The sequence below is a fragment of the Numida meleagris genome, chromosome 27, assembly GCF_002078875.1.
Source record: "Numida meleagris isolate 19003 breed g44 Domestic line chromosome 27, NumMel1.0, whole genome shotgun sequence".
NCBI lineage: Eukaryota > Metazoa > Chordata > Aves > Galliformes > Numididae > Numida > Numida meleagris.
The window spans coordinates 837,471-864,942 of NC_034435.1; the positions used below are offsets into that span (position 1 = coordinate 837,471).

Below are 27,472 nucleotides of genomic sequence, written 5' to 3' on the forward strand. Positions count from 1 at the left end.
GACATTTGGAAAGCAGTGTCATACTTTATTTAAAATAAACCCATGTAAAAACAAAGCGTAAACGAAAATGGTACCTGAAAAATAAATTATTTGATATAAAACAAACCAATAACTTAAAAACACACTAAATATACAAAATGTTTAACCGTGTACTGTACAGAACGGAAAACAATCGGTAAAACCTCCTGTCCCACAAACAGATTAATTTATAAACAAAAGATTACAGAAGATAAGGGAAATCAAACCAAGGAAAGGAGTACAGTGTGGTTCATACTGGCAGAGCAGGGTTTGTCCCGACTGGTTTCAATTGTCTCAAGTTCTTCCCAACGACCAGGGCAGGACGTCCGGCCCCACCACCCAGAAGCGAGCCCGGCCCCGTTAGGAACAAGAACAAGGGGAACAAAGGCTCCGAGACGCGAATGCGGCAGCAATTCCCCACGGTTTCGGGTGGCAGCCCTACTCCTACCCCTCTCCCATGGCCAGCACCAACCCCTCCGCAGTGGAAATTCCGCTCAACGGAAAAATAGTTGGGGTTGAGAGCCGCGCCGGGTCCGCGGCCGCGCTGGGAGCAGGAAGGCTGCACTCGGTTTTGCTATTCACGACCACCGCTTTCTTTGTAAAGCAGAAAACAAACCGGGTGCGATAACTTTGAAAGAGGAGTGCTAAGCTTTCAGTTGTTGTAATGATCCACGTGGTGCTCAGCGCCGGCACCGGGAAGCGCGGAGCTACGGCAGAGTGCACAGAAAGAGACTGGATTTGCTGCCACAGAGCGATATGAAAGCACGCAGGGTGATAAAACCACGACGTGAGCAAAAAGGGAGCGGTGCTTTCCTGTGCCAGGTGTGAATTTGGTCCCTTCCCCACAGCGCTTCTGCCCTGAGCTTCAGTGCAAGGCGCCTCGTCCTGCACAGCACGGAGCCCTCCGGCCGGGGCAGCGCTGGGACAACCACATCCATATTTACATCTCTATATATATGAGCTCCAGCAGCTGAGCCACGGGGACAAGGTCAGCGGTTCACAGAAACCATATGTGAAATAGGAAATAAAAAAAAAACCCACCCCCAAATCCTACCGGTTCTCAGAGGGCTTTGTTTCCCGGAGGACTTCGTTACAAGAAGCAGCTTGTTCTACCATCCAGCTCCTGCCTCGCTTAGAAAAGCCCACGAGGGGATGCTCTTCTTTTGTTTCTTAAGCACATATGCAACGATAAACTAGCCAAAGAAAACAGCTTCAGCTATTCCAGTTTAGAATACACTGGGAAAACAACATCTGTCCTGAAATACGTGAAAAAAAAACAACACTTTGTTTTATTGATCTTACCCCAAACGTTAAAATCAAGGAACGTGAGAACAACTATTTAAGGACCCTAGGGACCACTCGCTTCCGAACCTTCGCATCCCAAGCACCAGGTTACCAATCCAGGCACTCGGTCACCTCCCTCGCAGCTGTGGACCCCTCCTGCTATCGGTGTAGGCGTGCCCGGTTTTAATTGCTCCGTACAGATGTGACAATGACACACTGTGCCTCTGCCGGGACGGGTACGGCTGCACGGCTTACCCTAGCTCAGCGACTCGTGCACCTCTGCGTGCCCACTGGGGTCCGTGCCATCGTGACACAGAGGCACTAAGGACACCAGCACCAAAGGGACACGCGGTGCTACGACAGCTCCTGCTCCTCCTTCCACCTACGGGACAGACCTCCTCCCCCACGCAGGAAGGGGCTGGGGGCAGCAGGGGGCTCAGCTCCCCTCCCCTGTGCGGCACAGGCACCGCAGGAAAGCAGCGTGGTTCCAAGGACAAAAACTCAGCGCTTGAGCGTACAGACACTGTCTAAAATGAAACCACGAGAAAGCAAACCAGAACGCTACGCTGCTTTGATTCTGCTCCTGGTCGGGGCCCTTCTCACGGTGCTACGTCTTCACCTGACGGGGCTGTACTCGCCTTCCCAGCTCGTATACGGCTCACAGCAACAGCGGAGCTCCCTGCTCTTTATTTACAGTGCAGCGTCCCTCCCTGCAGATGGCTAACGGGATGTCTGTGCAGGGAATGCATCCCATTCCTACCCGGAGTCCGGGAAGCAAGTGACAGGTACTGGGCGGGAATAAAAGCTCGTTAATAAGCCAACAGATCAGAAAAGACCGGCCTGAACAAAGCCTGCAAGGAAACTCTGATAAAACTTTTTTTTTTTTTTTTTTTTAATTTTTGCAACCTAAGAAGAAAATCTGTGTTTTGGTGAGTTTTTTTTTTTTTTTTTAAAGTTCTGCACTACACAGCTCCAATCCAGAGCACCTCCAGAGAAGCTTCGGGGCGGCTCTGAGCCTCCCTCGGGACAGCCCTGCGCTCAGCACTGTCTCATTTCAGAGTGAAACCCTGCAGTCCACAAAGAACGCAGCCCGCCCTGCAGGGCCGGGGCAGTCCCACGCAGCACAGCCATCCCTCAGCCCTCGGGCTGCCAAGCACAGCAGGAGTTGGAAAAGTAGAAGCGGAGAAATGGATGGATGTTGAGTAAGAGGAGAGCGTTCCACAGTCAGAGTCCTGACGCCCCATAGAGCATCTGCCAGATGGTCTACTGAGCACAGTTCTTCACAATGCATTGTATTCCCAACCCAGCAATCAGATGGGATTGCTGAGCCTGTCTCCTGAGCAACGTGACCAAGCTCCAGTCTGATTCCTGTAAGACCCCGTGAGCCCAGAGACACCTGAAAGGAACCACTGCACCTCAAGTGAAAGGGTGAGAACTGCAGATCATCTGTTTTACCTTCAACTCTGAGAGTTATGAAGCCAAGATGGCTTTGGAAATCGGTGAAATCAGGGGTCAGCCTGACAGAGCAGTGTGTGGGTGATGAGGAAGGAAGCCCAGCTGTTCCCAGCCTCCTTTCACCCTCTACCAGTACGATGAGTAGGTTATTGTTTAGGGCCAAAAGCATCATGAAAACGTATGCTTCATTTCTTGAGCTCAACTGCTTATGCCAAACACTCATTGACTGTAAGAGTGGTGCAGGTCCACCATCAGCTCTCGGTATTTTAGTGGGACACTTCTTTCCTCCCTCCCTGGCTCGAGAGGCAGCACTTTGCTCAGTTAGACTGCCCAGTTTAAGACAGCTGCCTCAGAGCAACTATCAAAGGAGTCCAGGATCAAATGTCTCTTAGGAGAAACTTCCATATCGCTACTGAAACGATATCCTGCATTTCTTTCTTATTTAGTAAAGAATGGGAGGCAGGAAAATAAGGAAGCAGTTGGAGGACAGCGGTGCCAAAAAGCCTCCAAGGAAAGTTAAAGAGAGCGGGGTGTTGGAGAGCAACCAGTGGCATGACCAGCACTGTGCCTGCCATGGTTACAGGAGCAAAGTCAGATTTGGGAAGTCTGAGATCCACTGACAAAGCAGCAGCTCCCATTTAGTTAGAAAATCCTTACATGAAACAAGGCAAGAGAGAATTAAGAGGAAAATGGAAACCACTTCAGGTTCACTTCAGTGTACAGCGAAGTAGCGAGGTCCAGAGGTGATGGGACAGGGTAAGACGACCTCTCCACACTACGCAGTTGTAACATGGGAGAAATCCCAACAATGCTTCTGAATCTATTCTTGTACACCAGAAAAGGATCTGCTGAAGTGATAAACGGATGATAAACACGGAAACATCTGGAACAGGCAGTGGAAGAGACAGCCAGAAGTGGCTGGCAGACAGCATGCTTGGGTATGGGGATTGCTCAGGCACAGCCACTGTCTTACAAAGTACCACGGCATCAAACTGGGCTTCCATACCCCACACTGGGCTTCCCAGAAGAAGAGAGCGAGCAGGACGGGCAGGTCTGGCGAGGCAGAACATGCTAAGGACACAGCACCGCTTCAGTTCACTGCACACAAAGGCAGCAGGAGGATGCTCACTGAGTCAAGGCCTATCCACATTCCCAGAACTATCAGCAGCAGCAGCTCCTAGGCAGAGCTGAGGGCGAGTAACAAAGCTGGGCAGCGAGTTCAGCTGCTCTCGGGCTGTGGCGTGCAGAGATGAAAGCACAGGTTTCCTGGGGCGGTGCAAGACCACGAGTCCTGCAAGAAGGAAAGTGAGGTTCTCCCGATGCAAGGCACGGTCAGCTGGGGATGGCAGCGCTGCAGGCAGCCAGGGTCAGCCCCTGGCACGGGAACGCAGCTTTGGGACTGGCAGAGGATCACGCAAAAAGGAGACACTGCAATAGAACCAATCCACTTTTCCCATTTGCCCTCATTTTTGGCGACTGAACCTACCTGGAGGTTGCACAGAGCACGACTCTAGCCACGCACAGCATCCTTACACGGCCTGCACCTGACAATCCTTCTACCAAAGAGCACCGCAGGGTTACATCAGCCCGTGGAACATGGGTTCTATGTGATAGATGTACTGCAGTGCTCTCGTTTCACATCCCTTTTCCTTCTACTCATCTGTCAAAGGACGAAATTAAGACTCTTTAAGAGGAACTACGCTCTTTATAAAACAACACTCTCTTGAAAGCTGGACGTTTTGTGCAATACTTAAGCAAAAAAATAACAGAAAATAAAAAACAAAACAAAATTTGAGCAAAACAAAATCAAATTTAATGTTCTTAAATGCAAAAGTAAAAACAAACAAAAAACACAAAAAAGCAAAAGAAAATTAACAGAAACAGAACAACTCAAAGTTTCAAGGCAGTCTGCAGAAAACTTGGGGGATTAATCTTTAAATCTACAAATCAAAGGGTTTTCTTTGTTAATATCTAACTTGCAAGTCGTTAAGTACTTTTCTGCTGAGTGTTCAATAAGTAAAGCTAGTTGTCAAAACAAAATCCTATTAAAATAGAAAAATCTAGCACTCATTAGAAGGGATGCGAGAAATACAATGCTCAAATGTTTACAAATTTTTGTTTTTCTTTACAAAATAGAACTACCAAAGGAATTCAGACTATAATGATCTTTGAAAACGAGTATCTTGCTGCGTTATAATGTACCAGTAAGTAGTGCACCATGCATTAAATATCTGGACAGAAGAGATTCAGTTTGATAACGTAGCGACACATATTCACACTTTTTTTGGAGTTTCATTTTGACTCTGAAATCTTCCCGGAGTTTCTTTGAAACTCTTTGGTCCGTTCCTATTAAAAATGTTGGGCTTTAAAAGTAAATGTTGCTAAAACCTTTCAATTTGACAACGTGGCCACTGCTCGGTGTGCAACTTACCTCACCAATGGTGTTAAAAGTTATGCTGGCATGCTACTACTTACAAGACCTCGACTTTATAAAGCGTAATCCTCAACGACATGTAGCAATGAATATTAATCGGCAAAACAAATTGACTGTCAACTAAAACATTAGTATTTCTCAACTTTTCTTCCATACTAGCGAGTCTGGGGGGGAGGGGGGTCAGGAGAATGGGTGAGAAAAACAACAACATGAGAAACAAGCAAATCCATTAATTCAGCCTGGTAGTTTTTAGAAGAGATTCCAGTTTTTGCAGACAACATTCAATGGAACAAATGTTAGTCTCATAAGTGAAAGCATGCTTCAATTTTACCACCATCCAGAGGGTCTAGTTAAATGCAATCTACTTCAGATTTCAGGGGACTATTATTATCATCTTTTTTTTTTTTTTTAACATGTTTTAAATGAAATAACTTAAAGCAACTTAAAATTGGTCTAACATTGTGGGATTTCAAACATTTGAACATGTCAGTTGCATCCCAGAATATAAAACCTTTTCCACTTCTCATTTAGACTAAGACAAACACTTGTGAAAATTGGCGCAAAATGAGTTTTACACTAACAAAAATGTTTCAACTTCTGTCACTCCATTATCTATTCCATACAAAAAGCACGAGCAAGTTATTTGTGGGACTTGTTGGTTTTGAAGGAAACCTGTAAGATTTTGTCCCCCAGGCGGTAGCCATTAAGACTTGCTATGGCCATTGCAGCTTCTTCATAGTTTGTCATGGTCACAAAACCAAAACCTTTGCACTTGTTGGTGTTGAAATCCCGAATAACTTTCACATTGGTAACCGCACCAAAGGGGCCAAACATCTGCCAGAGGATTCCCTCATCAGCATCTTGACCAAGGTTGTAGATGAAGATACACCAGCCAGAAGATGCGTTTCCTGGAACATTTACACCAGAAAGCCCACTCATGTGATCTACACCCATAGGAGAGAACCTAGCAAATAAAAAGCACAATATTGCATGTAAAAGTTCAATTCAATTCAGCAAATCAACTTGAACGGGAAGCGACTGAGAATGAATATTTTCTACATGGATATCAAAACCGCCGGAAAGCAACGTTCACGCATTCAAATGGACAATCAACCAAATTGACAGCTGCCAGGAAAAACAATGTCAAGCATTCCACGTGCTTTACTTATACCCGCAGGGAACTAGAATTAGAAACAGGCAGGCCGTGGTCCTGCTCCAAGGCAAGTTTACGCCATCGCCTTCACGGGGGGACTCGGAACCCAGCGCAGCGCTGCCGGAGCACGGGGCCATGGGCAGCCCCTCCCAGAGCCCAGCTTCCCCCCAGCCACCCTCAGCCTCCAGGGGGCTGTGCCCAATACCCTCCCTTTTTTTTTTTTTTTTTTTGGCTCTGCAGTAGCACATGGGGAACCCCGTAAGCCCAAGGGTTTCTTTCAGAAGTAGCATTTGTGCGTGTACTGATTTCAATCTCTTTCTGTGGACCAGCACAAAAGCAGAGCCAAGGAAACATGCTGGCGCTCCCCCAGGCCATCCTCAGCAGCTGGGCTGCCCCACACTTCTAGCCCCAGAACTGACATTTTGGTTTATCGTTCCTTAATACCAGGCACGTGCATCTCTTAACGGCAGTGGTTTTCAAAGTGTAAAAATAGTAAACGAGTTTTAAGGACACGGTTTTCTGTATCAGGTATTTATGGTTCTCCTCTCACCCAGTTTACACCGACTCCATGCTCTGAACTCATCTGACTTGACTGAACTGGATACCTCACAAGCACCTGCCTGCTCTCCCTAAATCTAGCCTCTGGCATCTGAGTAAGGAGAAACAATTACTTTCTGCTATATCTTGCTTTGTCTTATTTTCTTTTCTCCTGTAACCCACGCATCAGTCTCCTTTCATCTTCTATTTCTGCTCTCCGTCCTGGAAATGCAGAGCTTCAGGACATTTTAATGCAATATTGCGGTTGCACGGCTAAGTGCTCAAAGGTCAGGAAATGGGAAAGTTAAAGCAGAAAACCTCCGTTTGATCCCTTTTGCTTATGTATGATATCAAAATGTGAGGCCACGTGATTGTAGAAATATAATTATACTATACCAGGGGTTCCCAAACTGTGGTGTACCACTGGTGATATGCAAACCACTTAAATGCGGTACACGTGCTGCTCTCTGCCAAGGACATGGCGGTGGCAGATCCTGATTCTCTGCTGACCTGGAGGAAACAGGGAACGCATGTCTGGGCAGCGAGCACGGCACGCGGTGCCCAACACTTCCCCGCTGACTTTTTCCTCGCCCTGCATAAACACAGGGGCTGCCTTCATTTAGAAGAGAGGCAGAGTGAATGAGGAGCACGGGGAGCAGAGCCGCAGCAGCGCGCACGGGGCCGGGGAAGCCGGCTCACGCTCAGTGCAGCTGGGTGCACTCGCACTAGAGAACCGCTCGGTGCCCTCCCCCAGCCCCTGCTCTCCAGGAGAGCTCACCTCCCAGGGCAGCTGAGCTAGGAGACCCCCCCTGGCCCAGGGGGAGCCCGCGGGGGCACGGCCCTCCCCTCTCGGCACCGCTGCTGCCTGGAGCCCGGCCTGCTGCTGGCGTGGCCGCCCCTGAGCTCACGCTGCACGTACTCACTGCTGCTGCCACTGCTGGCCAGCCCCGAGCAAATCCGAGTTTGGGAATCCTTGCACTACAGTGAAACTGAGAAAGCGGTTAAGAGGAGCAGAACGTGAATGAAACGCGCTAACCCACGTAGTTCTGTGACAACTACTGAGCATTTATTTTGCTTTTATATGAAAACGTTCCTCTGTTGGCATGCTTCATATCCTTGTAGGTTTTTGTTTTTTTTTTCCCCCAACAGACACCTTTCAACTTCGTAACTCTTCCGTTTGAGTAATGATCTATTTATCTTAATTCCTACTGGGAAAAGGTTCATCTCAACAGATCACCAGTCTTGGGTCGCTGTGCGTGGGAGCGGGAAGCCCCTGAGCTCAGAGCCACGCGGCGTTGGTTCCAGCAGCACCTGCCTGCTACAAAGCCCCGCTCTGCCCTATCTAAATCTAAAGGCAAGCATGTTGCACAAGTCTACATCAAACAGTGATCTCCCAGAGAAGATTCTGGTTGGTCACAAAGCAAGCACCAGGAGAACGCTGCAGAAGCATTGGTGCAGGGCTAGGCCTCCGGGGAAGGCAAGACTTATGTTTGGCCTGGTGTCCGGCCACGCGGCCAGCCGCAGGTTGCTAGGCCGTACTGCGGGGTGCTGAAAAGACTTGGGCAAACTGTACTGAGACTCACACAAATCCAAGCGTCCTGCTTTCACCACATTCTTCACAGTGTCTGGTACGGTGCCGTGCTTTGGATTCAGGAGAAAACCAAGGCTGCTGCAACACCGATGCTTGGTTGTTGCTGAGCAGTGCTGCACAGAGCCGGGGATGGCTCTGCTCTCGTGCTGCCCTGCCAGCGAGGGGACAGAACCAGGACAGCTGACCTGCACTGGCCACAGGGCTGTCCCACACCATGTCATGTAAAACCTGCACGGCTGGGGGGAGCTGGCTGGGGGGCAGCCTGGGCATCGGCTGGTGGGCGGTGAGCAACTGCATTGTGCATCACTTGTAAGCAGTAAAATGCATAATAGTACTGATGACAATACATACATTTCCTCTTTTCTGTCTTAGCAAACAGTTTTTATCTCAGCTGTTAAGTGCTACCGTTTTTCCTCCCTGATTTTCCTACCACAAGGAACCTGCCCACCAGGCTCAGGCACAGCCCCACTGTAAACCTGTTCTTTACTTGTTAAGCTTTTACTTTGCAAGATTACATGAGCACCCCTTTTCTAACGCTTAAATAACAGGCTAAATCATTCAATACATTTGAAGCATTACTTTAAACACACCAGAACACCATCTCCAAAGTTACATCCTTACGCTCTAACTCTCAACAAAGCCTGGAAGTACTTCAGCTCACCTGGAACTACTTTCAAGATTTGGAAGAAACAAAACCAACCAAACCCAAACCAAAAAACATTCCTCTAGCATAAAAATGGTGAAGTGTGGAAGTGCACGTAGGGCAGCTGGGGGCTGTGGTCTGCACTTCCAGCCTTCAGGAGCTTGACTCCTGAAGAGTTCAACACACAGAGATCCACTTCTCACGAAGGCCAGTCCCTGACACGAGCCATAAGCCACAAATACCGCAGGAACTAGAAAGGATTAGCGGAACGTTAGAGAAAGGCTCTGAGCGATATCTGTAGGAAATTAATAATTACAAATTAGAGATACCGAAGGCTTAATCCTGGATTTACTTTCCATCGTATGATGGAATGAGATGGAGTGTAATCAAAACGCTAGCTGAAGTATTCAGCCTCTGGAGCGGTGAACACAAGCGTCATTCCCACAGGCTGTGAGCTCTCCGGGAGCAGCTGATCCCAGGCTTTGTACACTCCAGAAAGCAGATAAGGCCCAGCCCAAACCAAGGCCCCTAAGCTTTAACACAGCACGAATCGCTGTAACTCGGGACGTTCAGCATCACAGAACCGCAGAGTGGCCTGGGTTGGAAGGGACCTCAAGGATCAAGTTCCAACCCTCCCAGCAGTTAGCCTCAAAGGTGGGGAAAAATAAGGGCTGTGGGACAGTGGATGTGCTGGCCAAACTTCTCAAGAATCACAGAACTGTAGAATGACCAAGGTTGGAAAAGACCTCCACGATCATCCAGTCCAACCATCCACCGAGCACCACTATTTCCCACTAAACCACGTCCCTCAGTGCCACATCTACACGCTCCTCGAACACCTCCAGGGACAGTGACCCACCACTCCCTGGGCAGCCCGTTCCAGTGCCTGACCACTCTTCTGGGGAAGAAATTGTTAATATCCAACCTGACTCTCCCCTGGCACAACCTGAGGCCATTCCCTCTGGTCCCGTTGCCGTTACCTGGGAGCAGAGGCCAACCTCCCCTCACCACCACCTCCTTTCAGGCAGTTTTAGGGAGTGATGAGGTCTCCCTGAGCCTCCCCTTCTCCAGACTGACCCACCCCGTTCCCTCAGCTGCTCCCCATTCACATTAGTGCTCCAGACCCCTCACAGCTCCACTGCCCCTCTCTGGACACACTCAAGACATGAAGAGAAGCGGACAGTTCATCTTCAAGTCAACTGGAGAAGCTTCACCTCAGCTCTATTACCTGCCCAGAGCAGCAAGCCCTAACCCAGACCCGCTCTGTCACTACCTCAGCCAGCAGAACATCCTCTGCCCTTCCTCCAGCAGCAAGCTCACAGCTGGGAGCAGGAGCTGCCCAGAAGAGGGAACACAACAGTAAGGCCAGAGCTTCAGGAAAACTCCGAGCTGGGGAATGCCTGCATGGAACCCCACTCCGCTACAGCAGAAGGGAATCAGATCGCTCGGGGATGGCAGATTTGGAGCACCCAGGGTCTCTCCAAGTGTCCAGTCACACCGTAAAGGTCTTTTCCTTATGTTCCCTATAAGGTAACAGATGATAGAAGTCCTGTTCCTGCTGGAGACACGCTGTGCCTCACTCTTCTTAACACCTCTGCTATGGTCACCGCAATGCTGGTACTGCAGCGACTGCCCTGCGTTTTGCAGTCCAGGTGCTGCTGAGCTAATTCATGGCTCAGGGAGAAAAAAAAAACAGACATCAATTCTCAGCAGGGCAGGAATACCCTCAGACTGCTGGGAACACCTCAGAACAAAGCCAGAGTCTCATCTGCAGGACAGCAAGCGTCACACATGCTCCACAGCACAGACATCCTTCTTTAAGCAACTAAGGCAACTCAAATCCAAATTCAGTCTGTTCAAATTCAAAGCAGCTAATGCAAATCTCAGAGGCAGAATGCAGAACGACTTCCACAGCTCAGGAAGCAGAGGAACGTTGCCATGACCCAGCAATGTCCCTGAGCTTATGAGAATTCCAGGAGATAGAGGTAGAAACCCCACCACATCTCTTCATCAGACACACGGCCTTCCTGCCTTACTGGGATTCACTAATTCACCCCCTCTGCTGGAACCAGTGGTTCAGAGCTTTAATTAACGTTGCCAAATCATATCTGCATCCAGATATACGGACTACAGAATGGGGATCTGTTGAGACAGGCACCTCCAGCGCGCTGGGTTTGCAGCAATACACACGGTTGTCTGCGCCTTTACACCGCTGGCTTTAAGACAAGCTTTACAAGCACGGCTTCACTTTCCATCCTCGTTTCATTCAGCAATCCGTTCACATCGCGCTGCAGGACGCGCAGCGCTGCAACGAGGAGGCTCAGCGCGCAGCTGCAACCAGGATCCCTCCTAACCTACCTGAATCGCTGCGCCTGGTGATGCACCGGCCCTCCGAACCGCCTCGCTGGGGAATGACACAGCTGCGACAACAGTGCCACGTTTTTGTTCTGGTTGGGGTTGGCTGCAAACTTCACCGTGATGGGTTCGGAGGAACCTGGGGGTTTGTGACCATTGAAATTTGTAATTGCCTCTTCTGCTTCTGACCTTTTGTCAAACCGGATAAATGCGACCCCTCTGGACAAACCTTTTAACCAAATCGATAAAAGAAAAAAAAAAAAAAATAACAAACGAACAAAACAACAAAAAAAAAAAAACAACAAAACAAATAAATGAAATTCAGGATAAACGCAAAATAATCTCAAAGTAAAAATTAAAAGGTTAAAAAATCTCTACGGTCGTAGCTTTCGAGTTGTCTACGCTTACTACTGGTTCGCCGGCAGCTAGAGAATAAAACACAAAATTAAGGAACAAAAGACAAATCAACGCGCTCGCCGCGGCGCTTCCCACCCGAGGCACGGCACACCGACCACGTGCTAAAAGCAAAGGAAATCCGAGGTGGTAAAACTCCGTGACATTGAGCACCAAGTGACATTTCCCATTAACAACAACAACAACAAGCAGCAGAAATTAATCCCCCCTCAAGAAGAACCCACGAAGGGGAAAAAAACAAAGCTCGTTATGATTCCTGTATCACTAGAAAGCGTTTGCAAACACAGAATTGGCACTGATTTTCCAGACTCTTCCAGTTTTCCAGCCCTAAGGTACACTCTGGCTTGCAGACCACAGCAGGGAGGTGTAACTGAAGGCGTTGAACCCCCTGTGACAAGGACGCACAGTTTCACCAAGCCACGTCCCCTATTTCAGTAACGGGGCTGAAGCACTGAACACCTGCACCGTGCTCCTGCTGCCAGGTCACAAATGACCAAGAACCTGACAGAACCGAGCGTGGTTACCTCTCTGCTGGGGAAGGAACACAGCGTGATGGAACCCTGGGGACGTGGCAAGCAAGCAGAGGGGAATCCAACCCCTCAAACTGCCCCAGAACGGTGCGAGGGAAGGCGTGTTTTGGTTCAGGGCATCAGGAGAACCTCTGTAAATGAGGACTCACATTTACTGTGTGCTGTCAGGGTCACTGCGCTGCTCCCTCCATTCATCAGCGTTCACCTAACTCACAGCAGGGCGTGCTTCTTGGAACAGATCAGGTCTCGAAAGCTGGAGGACGGCCTCTGCTGGACGTGGGCCTAAAAGCACAGCCCTGAGCCGGGCCTGGCGCCCATGGAGGAGAGCAGCCCGGGAACGGAAGCCTGGGCAATGAGTGTGTCATGAATCCTGACATACGCTCTCCAAGCACCGCACCGGGCCGGCTGCCTGCCAGGAGCTGCAATCCTGAGCTGGCACAGCCGGGCAGCGCTGTACCCCAGCACACCCAGCAGGAACAGCGCTGCTCCTGGGGACGCTCACTGACAACATCTGCCACCTCACTCTACAGCAGCATCTGGGTGGGACAGAGCTACCCCGGCTCCACCAGCAGCTGGAGGAGGGCAGCTACCTCGGGGCACTTCCAGCAGTAGCTTTCTGTGCCTTCTTTCTTGCTTCTGCCTACGGTTGTGATCCAGATCACTAGCTCAGAGAGACAGACCCACACAGACATCAGCTGTGGGAAATGAATCCTTCTCCCCCTAGGCCTGGGAGGACGGGATTCTCTCGCTCAGCTTGGAAGTGCCTCGGATTGGTGTCCAGATCTCACCTGCTATCACAGTCACAGAGCCATCCACCTGACCAAACCAAAGCACTCGGGAGCAGCTCCCTGCACAGGGAACCAGCTCTGATGGAGGCACGAGGGCTGCTCCAAAAGTAATGCTTCCTATTTCACAATGTCAGCCCACAGTCTCAGAGGTGGATGTTGGTGGGATGGCAGCAGGGGTTGAACCTTCCCACCACCAATGTCCCACTACATTCTGTTGCCGTGCACGTCCCAGGGACATTCACTGATGCTTACTGTGTGTTTACTGGAGACCACACAGCAGATGGGAACACAGTGAGGGGTGGGTGGTGCGTTCCAGCAGCAGGACAGTGACATGAAAGAGAAGCCATGTTCCAGACGGCCACACACAGGTCACACCATGAAATGAAGAGCATCCCAATCAGCTGATCCATGCAGATCTGGGAACTGCGTATGGAACTGAATACTGGCTTCAATGTATTGGAAGCAATGGTGGCAGCGCTGGGACATCACAGAGGCTGAGCCAGGTGGGTCCCACGACCGCTTACACAGAACAGAAGAACACTGTACGTTAGTTTGCCGGGACCTGCTGAACCAACGCAAAGCTGAAGGTGAAAGCTTCCTGCATTGCATCACTACTGGTGACAAGATGTGGTGTCACCACTGCCAGCCAGAGCCAAACCAGCAGTCCGTGGAGGGCGACATGTGACTTCCCCATTGAAGAAAAAGTTCAGGACGCAGCCTGGAGCAGGGAAGGTGATGTGCACTGCCATCTGAGGCAGGAAAGGGGGGGGGTCCTCTGGGACAAACCATCAGCTCTGACCACTGCATTGTGGCACTGAGTAAGATGAAGGCTCCAACGTCCAGAGTCAGCCGGAGGAGATGGCAACCTCTCTCTTGCAACACAGCAATGCCAGGCCTCGTACCAGTATGGGAACTCTAGAGCATGTTGCCCATCTTGGATGGACTGTCATACCCCACTCACCGCATAGCCCAGATTTGGGGCTTCTGACTTCCACTTGTTTGGGCCAATGAAAGGTTGACTCTGAGGGCAACATCTTCCTAGCAACGACACCATCATGGCAGCTGTCACCTCCACTGCTGCAGATGGGTACAAGCGCAGCGTGCGCTCATCGCTGGGGAAAACGCATAGCTAACGGTGGTGATCACATTGAAAAATAGCATTCTGTAGTTGAGAATGTGATCCATCAGATGGTGTTATCGTCCTCGTTGTGTCGGTTGTAGTTTCCATGGAGATAAATAGGAGGCATTACTTTCGGAGCAACCTACATACATGGCAGACTTCCACATTCAGTCAGGTGAATCTCACCAGGAGTTGCTGACTGCCCACTCTAAATTCCAGTCGATTTCTCATAGAGATCAAAGCTGCTGCCCCTCACTAATGTGTATAAACAAGCATGCTGCCGTATAAAAATTAACCTAATTATAGTAATCCCACATTTATCTTCTATTCTACTGCAGTGCACGCATTATTAACGACAGAGTGTATTTGCAGAAGTACTTTCCAAATTCCTAAGTGACAGATGGGCTGCTGGAAAAACCACAGAGCGCTCAGGTCGCAGGATAAGCCAAACTATTCAGCCATACAGTAGGAAATCATTGGGTAAGAAATTAAAACTGAAAACACATTTGTAACACCAGGTCAACCATGGTCCCTCCTGAGCTCTGCGATTCTCAAAGCAACTTCTCTGTCCTTTGGGGCTGTCCTTTTGGTGGTGGTTGTTTTGGTTTTGTTTTTAAGCCCTAGTATTCAGAAAACTCAAGGGCAGTAATTCACGTCTGAAGCTCATTCTTCTGGTTCGTAGTAACCACAGAGGATTGTTAAACACCTCAGATGGTTTTAAAGCATCAAGAAATTGTGCGAGCGAATTCCAAGCTGGCATAAAGGAGGAAACACGTTGTTTCTACCTGGGGCTTGGCATTCACCCGTGAATAGCAGCTGTGTTTGGGAGAAGCAAACACTGGCCAGCAGCATGGCAGGAGCACAGTGCACCGAGCATCAGAGCAGGAGGATGCGGCACAGCAGCAGCTCAGCCTGGCACAACTGGAGCTGAAAGCACGGGGCAGTGAGGAGTTCAGGCTCAGCCCAGCACGGGGCTTAGCAGCCTAAGTCATCCCTAGTGCTTAAAAACAAACAGAAACCAAAACCAAGACCACATCAGGAAAGGACATACCCCACTCATCTCAATAGCTGATACCAGGTGCCATGGTTTGTCACACAAGAACCAAAGTGTCTTAAATAAGCCCAGGAACTGCCAGCCTCCGAGGAGGGGCCGGCACCGCAGCTCCATGCAGCCAACACGACCGCGCTCACCTGTGGTTTGATCCACGAGCACACGGGAATTGATGATGCGCCCGAAGCGTGAGAACATATCTTCTACATCCTTCTGTGTCATCGACCTCGGGAGCCCACTAATATATAAATTAGCGTCCTTGATAACTTCGGAACTTGGACGAGCATAGGAAACCTTAAAACAAACAAATCATTGAAATTAAATATAAAAGAGGGTCTATCTGGATGGAGAGAGCAGCTTATTGTCATCGCTTGTTGCCTTTAGCCCCCGCTGAACAACGCAAGCTTTTTCTTTTTAATTTCCTGGAGCTCAGGAAAGGCAGACGGGCAGAGGAAAACGGCCAGGACAGAGGGGAGAATTGTGCCTGCCCCAGAGCCCACCGCCAGAACCAATTAGCATCCTGGACTGATTACAAGCTTATTCCGATGCCGTTGGCATAGACTCATCAGCACGGCCTACCTTGATGGTCTTTGACTGCAGTCGGAGGCCGTTCAGTGTGTTTATTGCTCTTTCCGCATCTTTTGCAGTAACGTAGTTCACAAAACCATAGCCTAAGCTGTGTCCTACAGGGAAGAATATATTGTTTTAAATCAGTCCGTGCAAAAGAGAGCGATAAAAATGAACTCAAACATAATCCATCATGCAAATATCTGAATGCACCAAAGAACTGCCTCAAGGTTGGCACGCATCGTATGAAAGAACCCCAAGCTCTTATTTGCTGCTTCAGACACCTTCAAGGACAGCTCATCTCAGACAGGAGACCCATCAGCTGTAAATTCAGGACTGAACTACTGAGCAGTGCTGCAAACTTCACGGGGCGTAACAAAGTTTGACAAAGTGCACGAGTACACGCTCCTGTAGCTAAAGAGCAGAAAGTGAGAAGTGCCAGCGGATGAACTCGGCGGCGAGAAGCGACACGTTTCTGTGCTCTGGTTCAACCTTCGCTCCTGGAGACAAGAGAGAAAAAGGTCTTGTTCCTTCATATGTCCATACCACTAGTGAGCAACCAGGACCCAAACCGGGGCAGAGCTGAAGCATGAAAGCAACAGTAGCCTTGAAGATAACGCTCTTATGGAAAGAATCCGAGAGTAACAAGGCAAAACTCTCTGAAGCATTTCAGGCAAAGCACGTTCCGTGGGATGTTCACCTGCTCTGTGTGCAACAGCAGCACTGGGCTGCAGGCCGGGCTCTCCTGCCTGCCAGCCCTTCCTCACGACGCCGCTTGGCTCTGCAGCAGTCTCTGCTGCCAAGGAAGGTTTTTACTCTTTCCACACGTTCCAGAGCACCAAATAAACCAAAAATGAGTTCATGGCGACGTGCCAGCACAAGATCTCAGAGAAATGGAAGAAAAGGGCTCCACCAGACAGCAGACTGAAGCAGTAACCATCGGTCTGCTGAAGGAACCGAGACCAATGGTGCAGGAGCAGCCAGGGATGGAAGGAGCCGCACACAACTTCTGATAGTTCCCACGGACCTGCAGAACAGCAGAGCTGCCTGCCACATTTCCACCTTCACCTGCTCTGTTGTGAGACATGATATATCACTAGCTCATCTCAACCCAATTAACGTCACATTGCCTATTTCCCCGTTAATTTTTACAGTTGCTGTCAGAAGATGCCAGACCCACTCCACGTTCACCCCTCGTGCAGGGGCAGCACCCTGCTCTCTTCCCGCACGCCAAAGCAGCTCCACCAGCACTGAGCAAACCCTCCTGGCACCCGGTGACTCTCACAGCCTGCAGGGTTTAACTCTGCCACGGGAACAAACGCAGCACGAGATCTCAGATGCTATCCTCTGTGCCTTTCTCTTTTAAAGATCTACGGATAACTTCGGAAAACAGAACAGAAAATGCACATTGTAATGGGGCACAGCTCTGAAATCCCAGTCACAGGTGGCTAGCCCACAATCGCTTATCTGAGTTTTAACTCCTAATTAACAAAACACATTATTTGTCAATTAGAAACAAGTTTATCACCTGGAGGCCAGCATACTAAACTAAGAAAACAAAGATGAACCCAAGAGGGAGCACATACCATGCAGGTATTGTGAGTAGAGATTGCTCCCACTAAGACAGCGGGCAGGGTACCACAGCCCCCGGTACAGCCGGCCAGCAGCTCCTGCAAAGACTTGGAGTCCACAGGTGTTTGCAGTTTGTCACAAGAACCACAACAGCAGAACTGGGTCCTGACTCTGGAAACGGCCCCTAAAGATCCAGGACACATCCCCCACTGAGGCGAGCTGCAGCCTGAGCACGACCTGCCATGCCAGGGCTGAGCATGTGTCTGCACAGCATCACCCTGCAGGGCTGTCCTTGCTGTTCTGGGCCTCGGCACAGAGCAGGTGAACGTCCTTCCCTCTTTCCTTGTATTCAGTCCCCAGAACACGGGAGGAATTTGCTGCCTCTTGGCCAGCAGCTTTCTCGCAGAGCCTTGGATGGCTTAAGTGCAGATGTGCCGCGTGAGATCAGCGACAAGGAAGACTAAGCTACTTACTTTTGTTTTTATCCTGTATACAAGTAACCGTGTTCACGGATACACGGGACCAAAAGAAACCACCCAGGCCAAGCCCCTGCAGTTACACTGCACCTACTGCATTCCTCTAAAGAAGGAATTTCACATGGAAAGCAGCTGGTTCTTTGCCCCAGCACCTCCAATCTGAAAGCACGTCCCAGAACCCCCCCTCCAAAGCTCTCCCTTTCTAAAAGCGGCTCTGAGTTTATCCCTATTTATTTTACACCCACTTGTTCTAGTGGCAATGCTGCCCTCCAGCTCACACGTGCTCGCCCCTCCTAGCGCCTGGCCCCAGTCACGCACACAGTGACCACCTCCCCCTGCATCTTTTCTTTATTGCCTTCACCCGAGCACAACTCTGCACCTTTCCCACTTCCCAGTGACAACTTGTGACCAGAGCACCCCGCGAGAAGAGAGGGCAGGGATGGAAACCAACGCGGATAAAGCAGCGGCTCAGATGACATCACCCAGATGGATTCAGGGAAGTGCACCCTCGGCCTTGCTAGGGTGGTCTTCAGCTCCAGAAATCCGGTTTCCAAACTAAAAAGAAGCTGCTGCAAAATGAAATCAATGGCTTCTCTCCAACCAGCACAGAAATGAGAAGAGGGTGAGAGGCCAGCTCCTGCCATCAAGATTCCTCCAAAGGACAGAAGCAAAGAGCCACATGACTCTGCTTTGCAGCACGCCCCTCACCTGAGCACCTGTCCAGGAAAGCCTCAACGTTTCTTCTCTCTCAAGTCCCATAACTCCAGGACTGCCACCTCCCAGAACTGCGGCAGCTTGAAGTAAAACACTGATATCTAGAAGCAGCCCGCTCCTCGGGAGGTTCAAACACATTGCTGTCACATTTGGACTCCTGTAGGCACCCTGAGCTAACGAGAAGATAAAGAGGACTTGGGAACTGCTGACCCCTCCAGAAGAAAGCCACTCCCATTGGAAAGAGCTCTGGTAACGACATCGATTGGGAGGAAAACAACCCACGTGGTGTGATGAACCCAGAGGCACAGGGAGCCCTGCATGGCAGCCAAGCTCACGGCTCATTCTCAGCCTCTGTCCCATCACATGGAGATTGTCACATGGAGAAGTCACCTCTAACCACCGAGCTCATTTCCACAAGCGTTTGTGGCCACTGCTTACCAAATTGGTTAATTAAAGAAAATCAAAGACAGTCATTCAAAGAGGAATGGAGATCTAAGCAAGCAGTGACGATGCACGCTGACTAGATGCTAATTGCCCACTCCACAGAGCTGTGCCCTGGGACAGCAGGGGCTGTGCAGCTCCAGGCAGACCCGTCCTGTTCAGAACAAGGCATCTGCAGAGCAAGTTGGGCCACGGATGGCACAGGAGACCAGAAACAGCCCTCACCATCTCACACTTCACAGCACATGACTGGCGACCGGATCCCAAAGCCTGGGCACCAGAGGCTTAGTCAGAAACAAGTGTTCTCAAACACGTACCCAAATCCCCTCATCTCATCAGGTCTGGAAGGTGGTGTCGGATGCTAAGGCCTGGGAACACTGCTGGGTGAAGCCCATGAGAACAGGGCCTCCTACCATGGGAAAATGAGTGGAAGGGTCAGAGGAGCTGCCTGGCTGAGCAGTGAAATCCTGGCAGAGCTGCCACGCAAACAAGCAGCATAGAGGAGATGGAAGAAGCTGCAGTCTGTAAGAGAATGAAGATCACAAACAGACCACTCGGTGTCAGGAGAGCCAAAGCTGAGCAGAGGTTGAGAACTGCAAGAAGAGTGAGCCAGCAAACCATCTTCAATAGAAACCAAGAGCCACTCAGGCTGGTTAGCATCATGGTTCCAGGGAAGTCATGGAGCTCATCTCCTGGGGACACAAGAGCAGCCAAAAGAGACACGAGTGGGAGCGTCAGCATGGGATACTTGCACCCAGCCAAGGTTCTGGGTCTCCAGATTGGGTCTGTGAACATGGGAAGAGCAGCAGCCGCCGATCACCGTGACTTCAGCAACTCAAACATAAGGTCCACAAAAAACCATCACAAAGCACAGAGCTGACTGGACATGAGCCAGGACTTCACCCCAGATCCAAGAGACAGCTCCAGGGACACCGCCATCACCGCAACGTTGGAAGTTTTGACCTTTTGCATTAAGAACGACAGCTCCAGGTCCCAAAAACCTACCGTAAAATTGGAACTCTTTAAGCATTAGGGCAGATTTTGATCACGGCTGATGGAACAGAAACAACTTCTTTGCTGGAAGAGAATTAAAGCACTCCAAGATGATGCGGGGCAATAACTCCAACTACAAGCATGCTAAGAAACACGAGAGCACAATTAAAGTTTTCGCAACGTGGCTCATTCTGGGGTGAGGGAGAAGTAGAAGGGCAAAGGAAGATGCTTGCTTTTGTGAAGCAGAGCATTCCATACGATGAGCAGCACAACGGTGTGGGCCTTTTTGACTTCATGTGCCTATGTTACGATGAAGAGCAACCCATTTCTCCAAGCACATGCACACAATGTTAAGGCAATTGAAGACTCTCTTAAAAAAAACTCAGGGTAACGATGCATTCCAATCACAGTGGCAAGAACTGCACAAGGCTGTGGTTGTTTCCCATGCAGAAGGGAACAACTTCAGGCAAACAGAATACTTGAATGCTTTCCAGGAGACAAGGATACTTAAGAATTCTGTTAGTAGACTGGAAAGGAACAGCAAGTGACAGCAACACGAGCAGTCATCCCATCACATGAGCTAGAGCGACGTGCTGCCCATCAGCGCGGTAACGCCTTCCTTCCCTCCGTGCTTTAAGAGCTCAGAGGGACGGAGCTGTCTGCTTCTGGTTTTTTGGGTTGCATCATTTGTACAAGAGGGTCTTCCAGAGGAGATGCAAAGAGAAGGAACGTGTGTGCTGGTTCCTGCAATTCCGGATACCTAAAGCTGATCCTGCAAGCAGCGGGTTGACGCGCATGTCACTGGTGCAGCTGAGCTGTGATCAACAAGTCACCTCGGAGTGTCCACTCTGCTCCACATCTTTCCAGCAATGACAGAGGGAGAGCTTTGTCCCGGAGCTGCTGACCCAGGTGCACAGCACTGAGCTCCAGACCTCCAAGGTGCAGACCCTGCAGGGAAGCCCGCCGTCTCCTCACGGCGTATGCACGGACACAGCCAGATTTTGGCAGCTGACGGGCATAGATGGAGACTCTGGTGCACTCTGATGGATCGTATCCTTTATTCCAAGTGTAGATGCCTTATTCCCTCCTCAAGAAGTCTAAGAAACTCGAGGAATGGAACGAGAAATGCGATGCCTCCATCCTGCAGCCATGCCAACAGGCATCAGAGCACTGCTACAGAGCTGCACCACACACCGGGTACTCCCATGGGGCATGGTGCCATGAGCACAGAACAGACCCCACGGGGAGCTGAGGCTGTGGGAAAAGTTTAACCTGACCATTGCAAAGCTCCAGGGCTGTCAGGTTTGCAAGTGTCAGCAATCCTGCGAGGGAAGGGAAGGTAGAAATGAAAACATACGCTCACAGGATGCTAACTTTCAGCTCCAGCATTTGGTCCAGCTGCAGAACGAGGGCAAACAGCTCCGTGTTCACCTGTAAGAGCAACGCAGCACAGCAGACTGGAAACCCAGAATCTGGATGTCCCGGCACATCAGCCAAGCACTCTTGATGCAAAAGGGACAGGATGCATTTCCTTTGTAGAAGCAGCCACGGCAGCAGGTAGCAGCACACACGGTGCTGGGTAGGATCGGCACAGAGCGCGGCTTTGGGACCAGCATGTCTGAAGTCAGCACCAGAATGTTACAGCCTCATTAGCACAGAAAGACCAGACAAACCACGGGGCTCGTCCTTGCTCTCGGCCTCACAAAGAGGTCTCCAGCTGAACTGGGTCAATGGCGACTTGCAGGCCTCAGCGATAACTAAAAAAAGGGCCGGGAGACACAAGAGCAAAAAGTAACATCTCAGACTTGACACTGTGCCACACTATATTGGGAAGTGACCTTCTAACGTTTCCCTGGGGCTCCGAGCCGGCGCTAGCCTTCAAGTCGGACGGAGACAGCAATACCCTGTGAGTTTTCTTTGTATGAAAATCCTGGATGCAGCGTTCACCACAGATCTAAGCACAGAGCTGCAGTGCAAGGTTTGGCTGTGGTACCCAAGAGCACGGATGCTGACCCACTCTTCACAGCCGAAGCAAACCCATGTCTGGAATCACTCAGGAACGGGACAGACGAACTGGAGAACACAGACACCAACATCTCACCTTGCTGCTGCCATCAGTGAGAGCCAAAAGGGCAACTTCTCTTCGAGGTTATTGCAGAAATAAAAACAAAGTTACCCCGGCTTGAACAACAAAGCAAACGTACGGCCACGCTGCCACCAACCAGTCACCGACCTGCAGTGGCTCTGCAGGAGGCTGAGGCGAGTTCACTAAATCATTAACAACTGCAATCAATCAGGCAGAAGGAACTTTCTGCCCTACGTGTCCCGTTAATAGAGAAGTGAGGAAAGATACAGATCAGCCGCTGCCTTGTGAAAAATAAGCATCAAACCCAAACGTTGCTGTTAACAAAATAAATACAGACAACCAAGGCAGCCGAACTGACTGAAAAGTTCGATTCCCACAGAATGTGAGGTTACCTCCCCTGGCCCAGCCCCCCCCACCGCCTCCTTCTCCAGCATTAAACTCGCCCACTTGCTCGGACACGGGGCCACACACTTGGTTCTTTCTGCTCCTCTGCCACGGAGCTCTGCAGGGTCAGCTACATGCAGGAAAGCAGAACTCTGCTGTGAGACCCCCAGCCCCTCCTCCTCCACCCCTGCACACAGGCTTGCTCATAAGCACGAGGTGCAGGCCAGCCAACGTGTGATGAAAGGCTTCACAACGTTCCCCCGAGCAGCCGTGTTTCCTTGCAACACAGCCTCCAAAGCGAGGCTCTGCTTCTAAGCATCTCAAGCTGTACAACACCACCTAGGCTGAAAGCTCAGCTACTCAAATGCTCAAAGAAAACTGCATTTCATGTCACTATTTCATGAGGATTTTACACATACGTTCCCCAAGCACGTATTTCGAGAGAAGCCAGAGCCTGGCACTGCTTTCAGATGAGCACACAGACACCAGTGAAGCCATTGGGAAAAGACATTTCACGTTTCTCGTTACCCAGTTCTCACTTCTACTCTCAAGAGCATAACACAAAGACAGGGCAACGCAAGAACTCTCACACATCTCACCCACTTTCCTGCTGTTTTTATGGTGGAATAGTTTAGGTCTGTTTGATATGGAACACATAATGATTTAAATCAGAATCACATTCCGCAAGACTGAGCGCATGCAACAGAAAACCCCACAGCGCAGCCACCTGCACACCAGGAGCAAGCACACGCAGCTGGCGAGCAGCACCAGCACTTCATCACTGACAGCAATAACTGCCACCATCTCCCACTGCACCAAAGGTCCCGTGAGTTCTGAGCAAGAATCACCAGAACTCGTACACACAGACCAGCAGCACGAGGGTTAAAGCGCCCTGACAGAGCCTGCACACAGCTCCTGCAGCCACGCAGATCTCACAGGCCCAGCTGCTGTCTGTTCCCATCTACACGTTACGTTTCACTACTGAACTATTCCACTCCCCTCGTTTTTAAAGCAAGGAGCAACAATCCCCAAAGGGCTCACAAGTGAAATGCCTGAGGAATGGCAAGGCCCACAACGCTGTTTCAGACACACACCACGTGTCTTTTTACTGATGCACGCACACTTACACACTTATCTATGTTCCAGACTCGCTTCCTGACATGCAAGGAAACCAGTGCCAAAAAAGCAGAAAAATGAGGTATGCTAGGGATCAAATTCAGACTGCTTGAAATACGTATGCATCCTGGTGCTCAAGTTTAGGAATCATACTAAAATGCACAGAAAGGTTCTGGATGTAGCCTCAAGCCTCCTGCAGCACTAAGCACCGTGCATCGGTCGCTACGCGTTCACATCAGTACTTGGATTACACAGACACGTGGCAGTAGCAGACATCCTGCACCGAACTGCTCGCAGGGAAGTGCTCAGTGGAGGGCTCCACCGAGCTAAGATCCGTGGTTCCGATATCGTACCTGCAACTTTGTCCCGGATAAGCTTTGCAGATTCGACTTCGCCAATACTGCTAAATAGACTCCGTAACTCATCTTGCGTCATGTTCTGGGGGAGGTAGTTCACAATGAGATTTGTTCTGCCGATGTCATCTCTGCAATCTTCAGCCATGTGATCTTCATAACCATTAGACATCTTATAATGTATCTGCAAAGAGAAAAACCCCGAAGAAATAAGTTCTAGAGCCCTGTCTCAGAACAAGCCAAGCTTCCTCCACCTGACACAAGTCGGAGTGTTTATTTTAGACAAGGAGCAATTGTTTCGAGTGCGCATATTTTCCCCCACTTGTAAAACAAAACTATTTTTGTTGACATTCCCAGAAGAATTCATTCCCTCACGCGGCATTTTGGGGGACCACGTGGCACGCTGCACAGCTCCCACGCCTCTTTCCTTTTACGCACACTGCTATAAACCCAAGTGGTCACAAGAGCAGGGTTAAAGTTCCCCATGTCAGAAATCCCATATCCAGAAGGGAAACATTGTCGTGGAAGAGAGACTTCCAGTCCGTCCTCCAAGATCTACTGAGTCACGTTGAGCTTCACGCTTCCTGTCAAAGTCAGCATTCTTAATGGAAAAAAAACAGCAGAGTGCACTGTTTGGGAACAAACCACCACCAGACCTGTGTGAATCTGAAATCCAAAGCCCAGTCCACACTGAGACCAAATCCTCTGCTTTGTGAGGATGTACTGAAGCAAACTACCAGCTGGCAGGCCGCTTGTAGAAGAGTTCTTGCTGCTCACTCCACCAAGAAGCCTCTGAGCCCCTCATTTCTACATCTCAAGCGCCAACAGCAGCAAGCCCCCCACCCCACCCCCGGGCCAAGCATCTGCTCCATGGAGGCAGTGGGAAATCGTGGCAGGAGGGAAGCGGTTCTGCTGTGTCAGCAGTTCTAAGCTGCTTTCTTTGCAGCAAGATAAGCACAGGAGCTAATGACAGAGGATGGGAGAGCAAGGGGAGAAGCTGCAAGGCCAGGAGCCAAGCAAGACATCCTCACTCCTGCATCCCGAGCGGTCAGATTGCCTCAGCTGTATGGTGAAGCTGTATCAGCAAGCACAGCTTGCTCTGCCTGAACCAGGAGGGCACAGGCTCAGAACCCGGGTTCCTGTTCTGCTCCAGGATGCTGGAACACCTGAACCTTCCTTGCTCGCCTCACTGCAGCCACAAAGCCAGGAGGCTGAGATGGTTTCTAAGTTGTTGAAAGGCAATTTTTCCAAGTGCGGAGCTCCCAGACTTGCACGTGGCACTAAGCAGAAGTGACAGCGCTTTGGCAAGTGGCTATCAACCTGAAATCCCTGCCCCACAGCCTCCAATCTCCAATCTCACTCCAAGTTTGCTAAGAAGACAAACTTACAAGCCAGGAATGTCCTCAGGGAGGATTCCTGCTCCTGCGGCGAACAGCTCAGAGGTTTGCTACACCTTCTGTCACCTACAGGTCTGCAAAGGCACGAGACCACCGCTGGGCTCACAGATTTGAATGCAGACAAGGGTTGGACCTTAAAGGCACCAGCTGACCTCAAGGATCTTGAGAGGGTGCTTCAAGGAGAACTTCAGGCCTACACGAAGAGCCCTCCTCGTTCTTTAGCAGAGGGACGACGCTTGTTGATGAGCCTCCCCCCCTGCAAACCATGGGCAACTCACAGGCAAACAACAAACACTGCTACCGGGACTGGGCACGCTCAGTGCTGAGGCTGCTGGAGGTTCCTCGGAGACCACACCTGAAGCAGAGCACGAAGGACTCTGCCTCACCAAGGACAGTGCCGAGCAGAGCCCCACAGCCGCATGGGACGGGTGCAGAGGGGCTGAGAAGCCCAGCACCGATCAGATGCCAGAGGCAGGGCCATGCACACAGAAGGGCGATGCAGAACGCAGTGAGCTCCCTCCAGCCCCCACCCCGCCAGGAAAGTCACTTCCAGCAACAGTCCAACGCAGCCTCGACACAACAGAGCTTCCTTCGCAGCCAAGAGACAGCGCTGAGAAGCAAGAGTTCAATCCAGGCACAGGGGCACAACAACACGGCCCCTGGGAAATCACCGTAAGGATGCAGAACAGCACCGCCAGGCCCACGTGCCTCCAGGAAAAAGAAAGAGAAAGATAAATTCCCCAGTGCTCCACAGAACACTGCTCCCCCATCTCCTGATCCGGATCCCTCTGCCAAAGGAGCTGCTTGGTTCCTGCACACAAATCCCTCCCGCAGCCCCAGAGCACAGGGCACCAATACCGCATCTGGAAACCAGTTCTTCTGGAGGGAGAAACAAACCGAAGCAAGGCAGCTGCTGAACCACGCTCATGTGGGGGTCTTCCCTCCCCTCCTCCCTTAAAACCTGCCCTTAACCACCGGGAGGACCCTTGTCCACCAAAGCTCCCCAGGTTGCTGCACCCGTGTGTGCTGAGGCTCCTTTTGCTCATCCGCCCGCTGCATCGATCGCGCCTGCTTGCCCGTCCTTCCGAGCTCCCAGCTTTAACAGATTTCTATTGATTCCTTTCCCACCTTCGCAATCCTGGAATGAAGACCCCTCCTTCCCCCCTCCCTTCAGCTTGGTTGTACTGAAGATGCCAACACTTCCTCCCAGATCCAACAACAACAAAGATCTCCCTGCACCACCAGCAGCAGCAACTGTTACCAAACCCCATCACCACATTTCAACAGACTTTACTGCTCCGTGCCCCCAAGGGGCATTTCCACGTGCCCTCTAATGGCCGGGCTGGCCTCAGAACGCTCCCAAGCGCTCCTCTCCGTTATCTTCACCCACATCCACGCAGCGAGTGCCTGTCCCGGTGCTTCCAGGGGCGCTCGGAGGCAGGAGGACTCGAGGCCAAAAGCAAAACCACCGCCACTAACACGAACCCAAAGAAGCAAAGGCACACACACACACACACACACACACACACGCACACCGGGCACCTCCTGCACAGTGCATTCCCACTCTTCCCTCCTCCCGAGGAAAAAAAAAAAACCACACCAGAAGCAGCTTAAAATCGAATTCTGCATAAATCCCCTCCGTGCTGCATACACCACGTCCACGCCACGAGGCCGCGCAGCCGCTCGGCTCAGCAGGGCAGCAGCTCGCGGAGCCGCGCACCGGGAAGCAGCGGTTCCCTCGGTGCTCCTCAGCGGAACAGAAAATCGGGCACTTGTGCGGGGCGCAGGGCACTGACGCTCGCACTGGTGGCCGCCTCCCCCGACACCGGGCGCGTCCAGCAGCGGGGACGGAGCTCGGGGCTCCGCGAACCCCAAGCGAGAAAAGCGACGGAACCGCGCGGAGCGGAGCCGCAGGGAACGAGCGGGGCCGGGGCCGCGTGCCCCGCAGCGCCGTTAGCGACCGCGCTCCTCCCGCTGCCATCGCACGGCCCGCAGCCTCG

At 50.9% G+C, this 27,472-nt stretch overlaps 1 protein-coding gene across 2 annotated transcripts; it reads right to left on the bottom strand.

Moving 5' to 3' along the window:
- On the bottom strand, positions 1-24,259 carry ELAVL1 (ELAV like RNA binding protein 1). Of its 2 annotated transcripts, XM_021378305.1 has the most exons (6): positions 24,076-24,259; positions 15,953-16,056; positions 15,514-15,667; positions 11,474-11,699; positions 7,278-7,391; positions 1-6,155 (listed from the first exon to the last, which is right to left on the bottom strand). In XM_021378305.1, the coding sequence occupies exons 1-6, from the start codon at positions 24,245-24,247 to the stop codon at positions 5,831-5,833; spliced, it is 1,095 nt and encodes a 364-aa protein (XP_021233980.1). In that variant the 5' UTR covers positions 24,248-24,259; the 3' UTR covers positions 1-5,830. The 2 variants fall into 2 exon arrangements, with proteins under 2 accessions (XP_021233980.1, XP_021233981.1); XM_021378306.1 differs by lacking the exon at positions 7,278-7,391.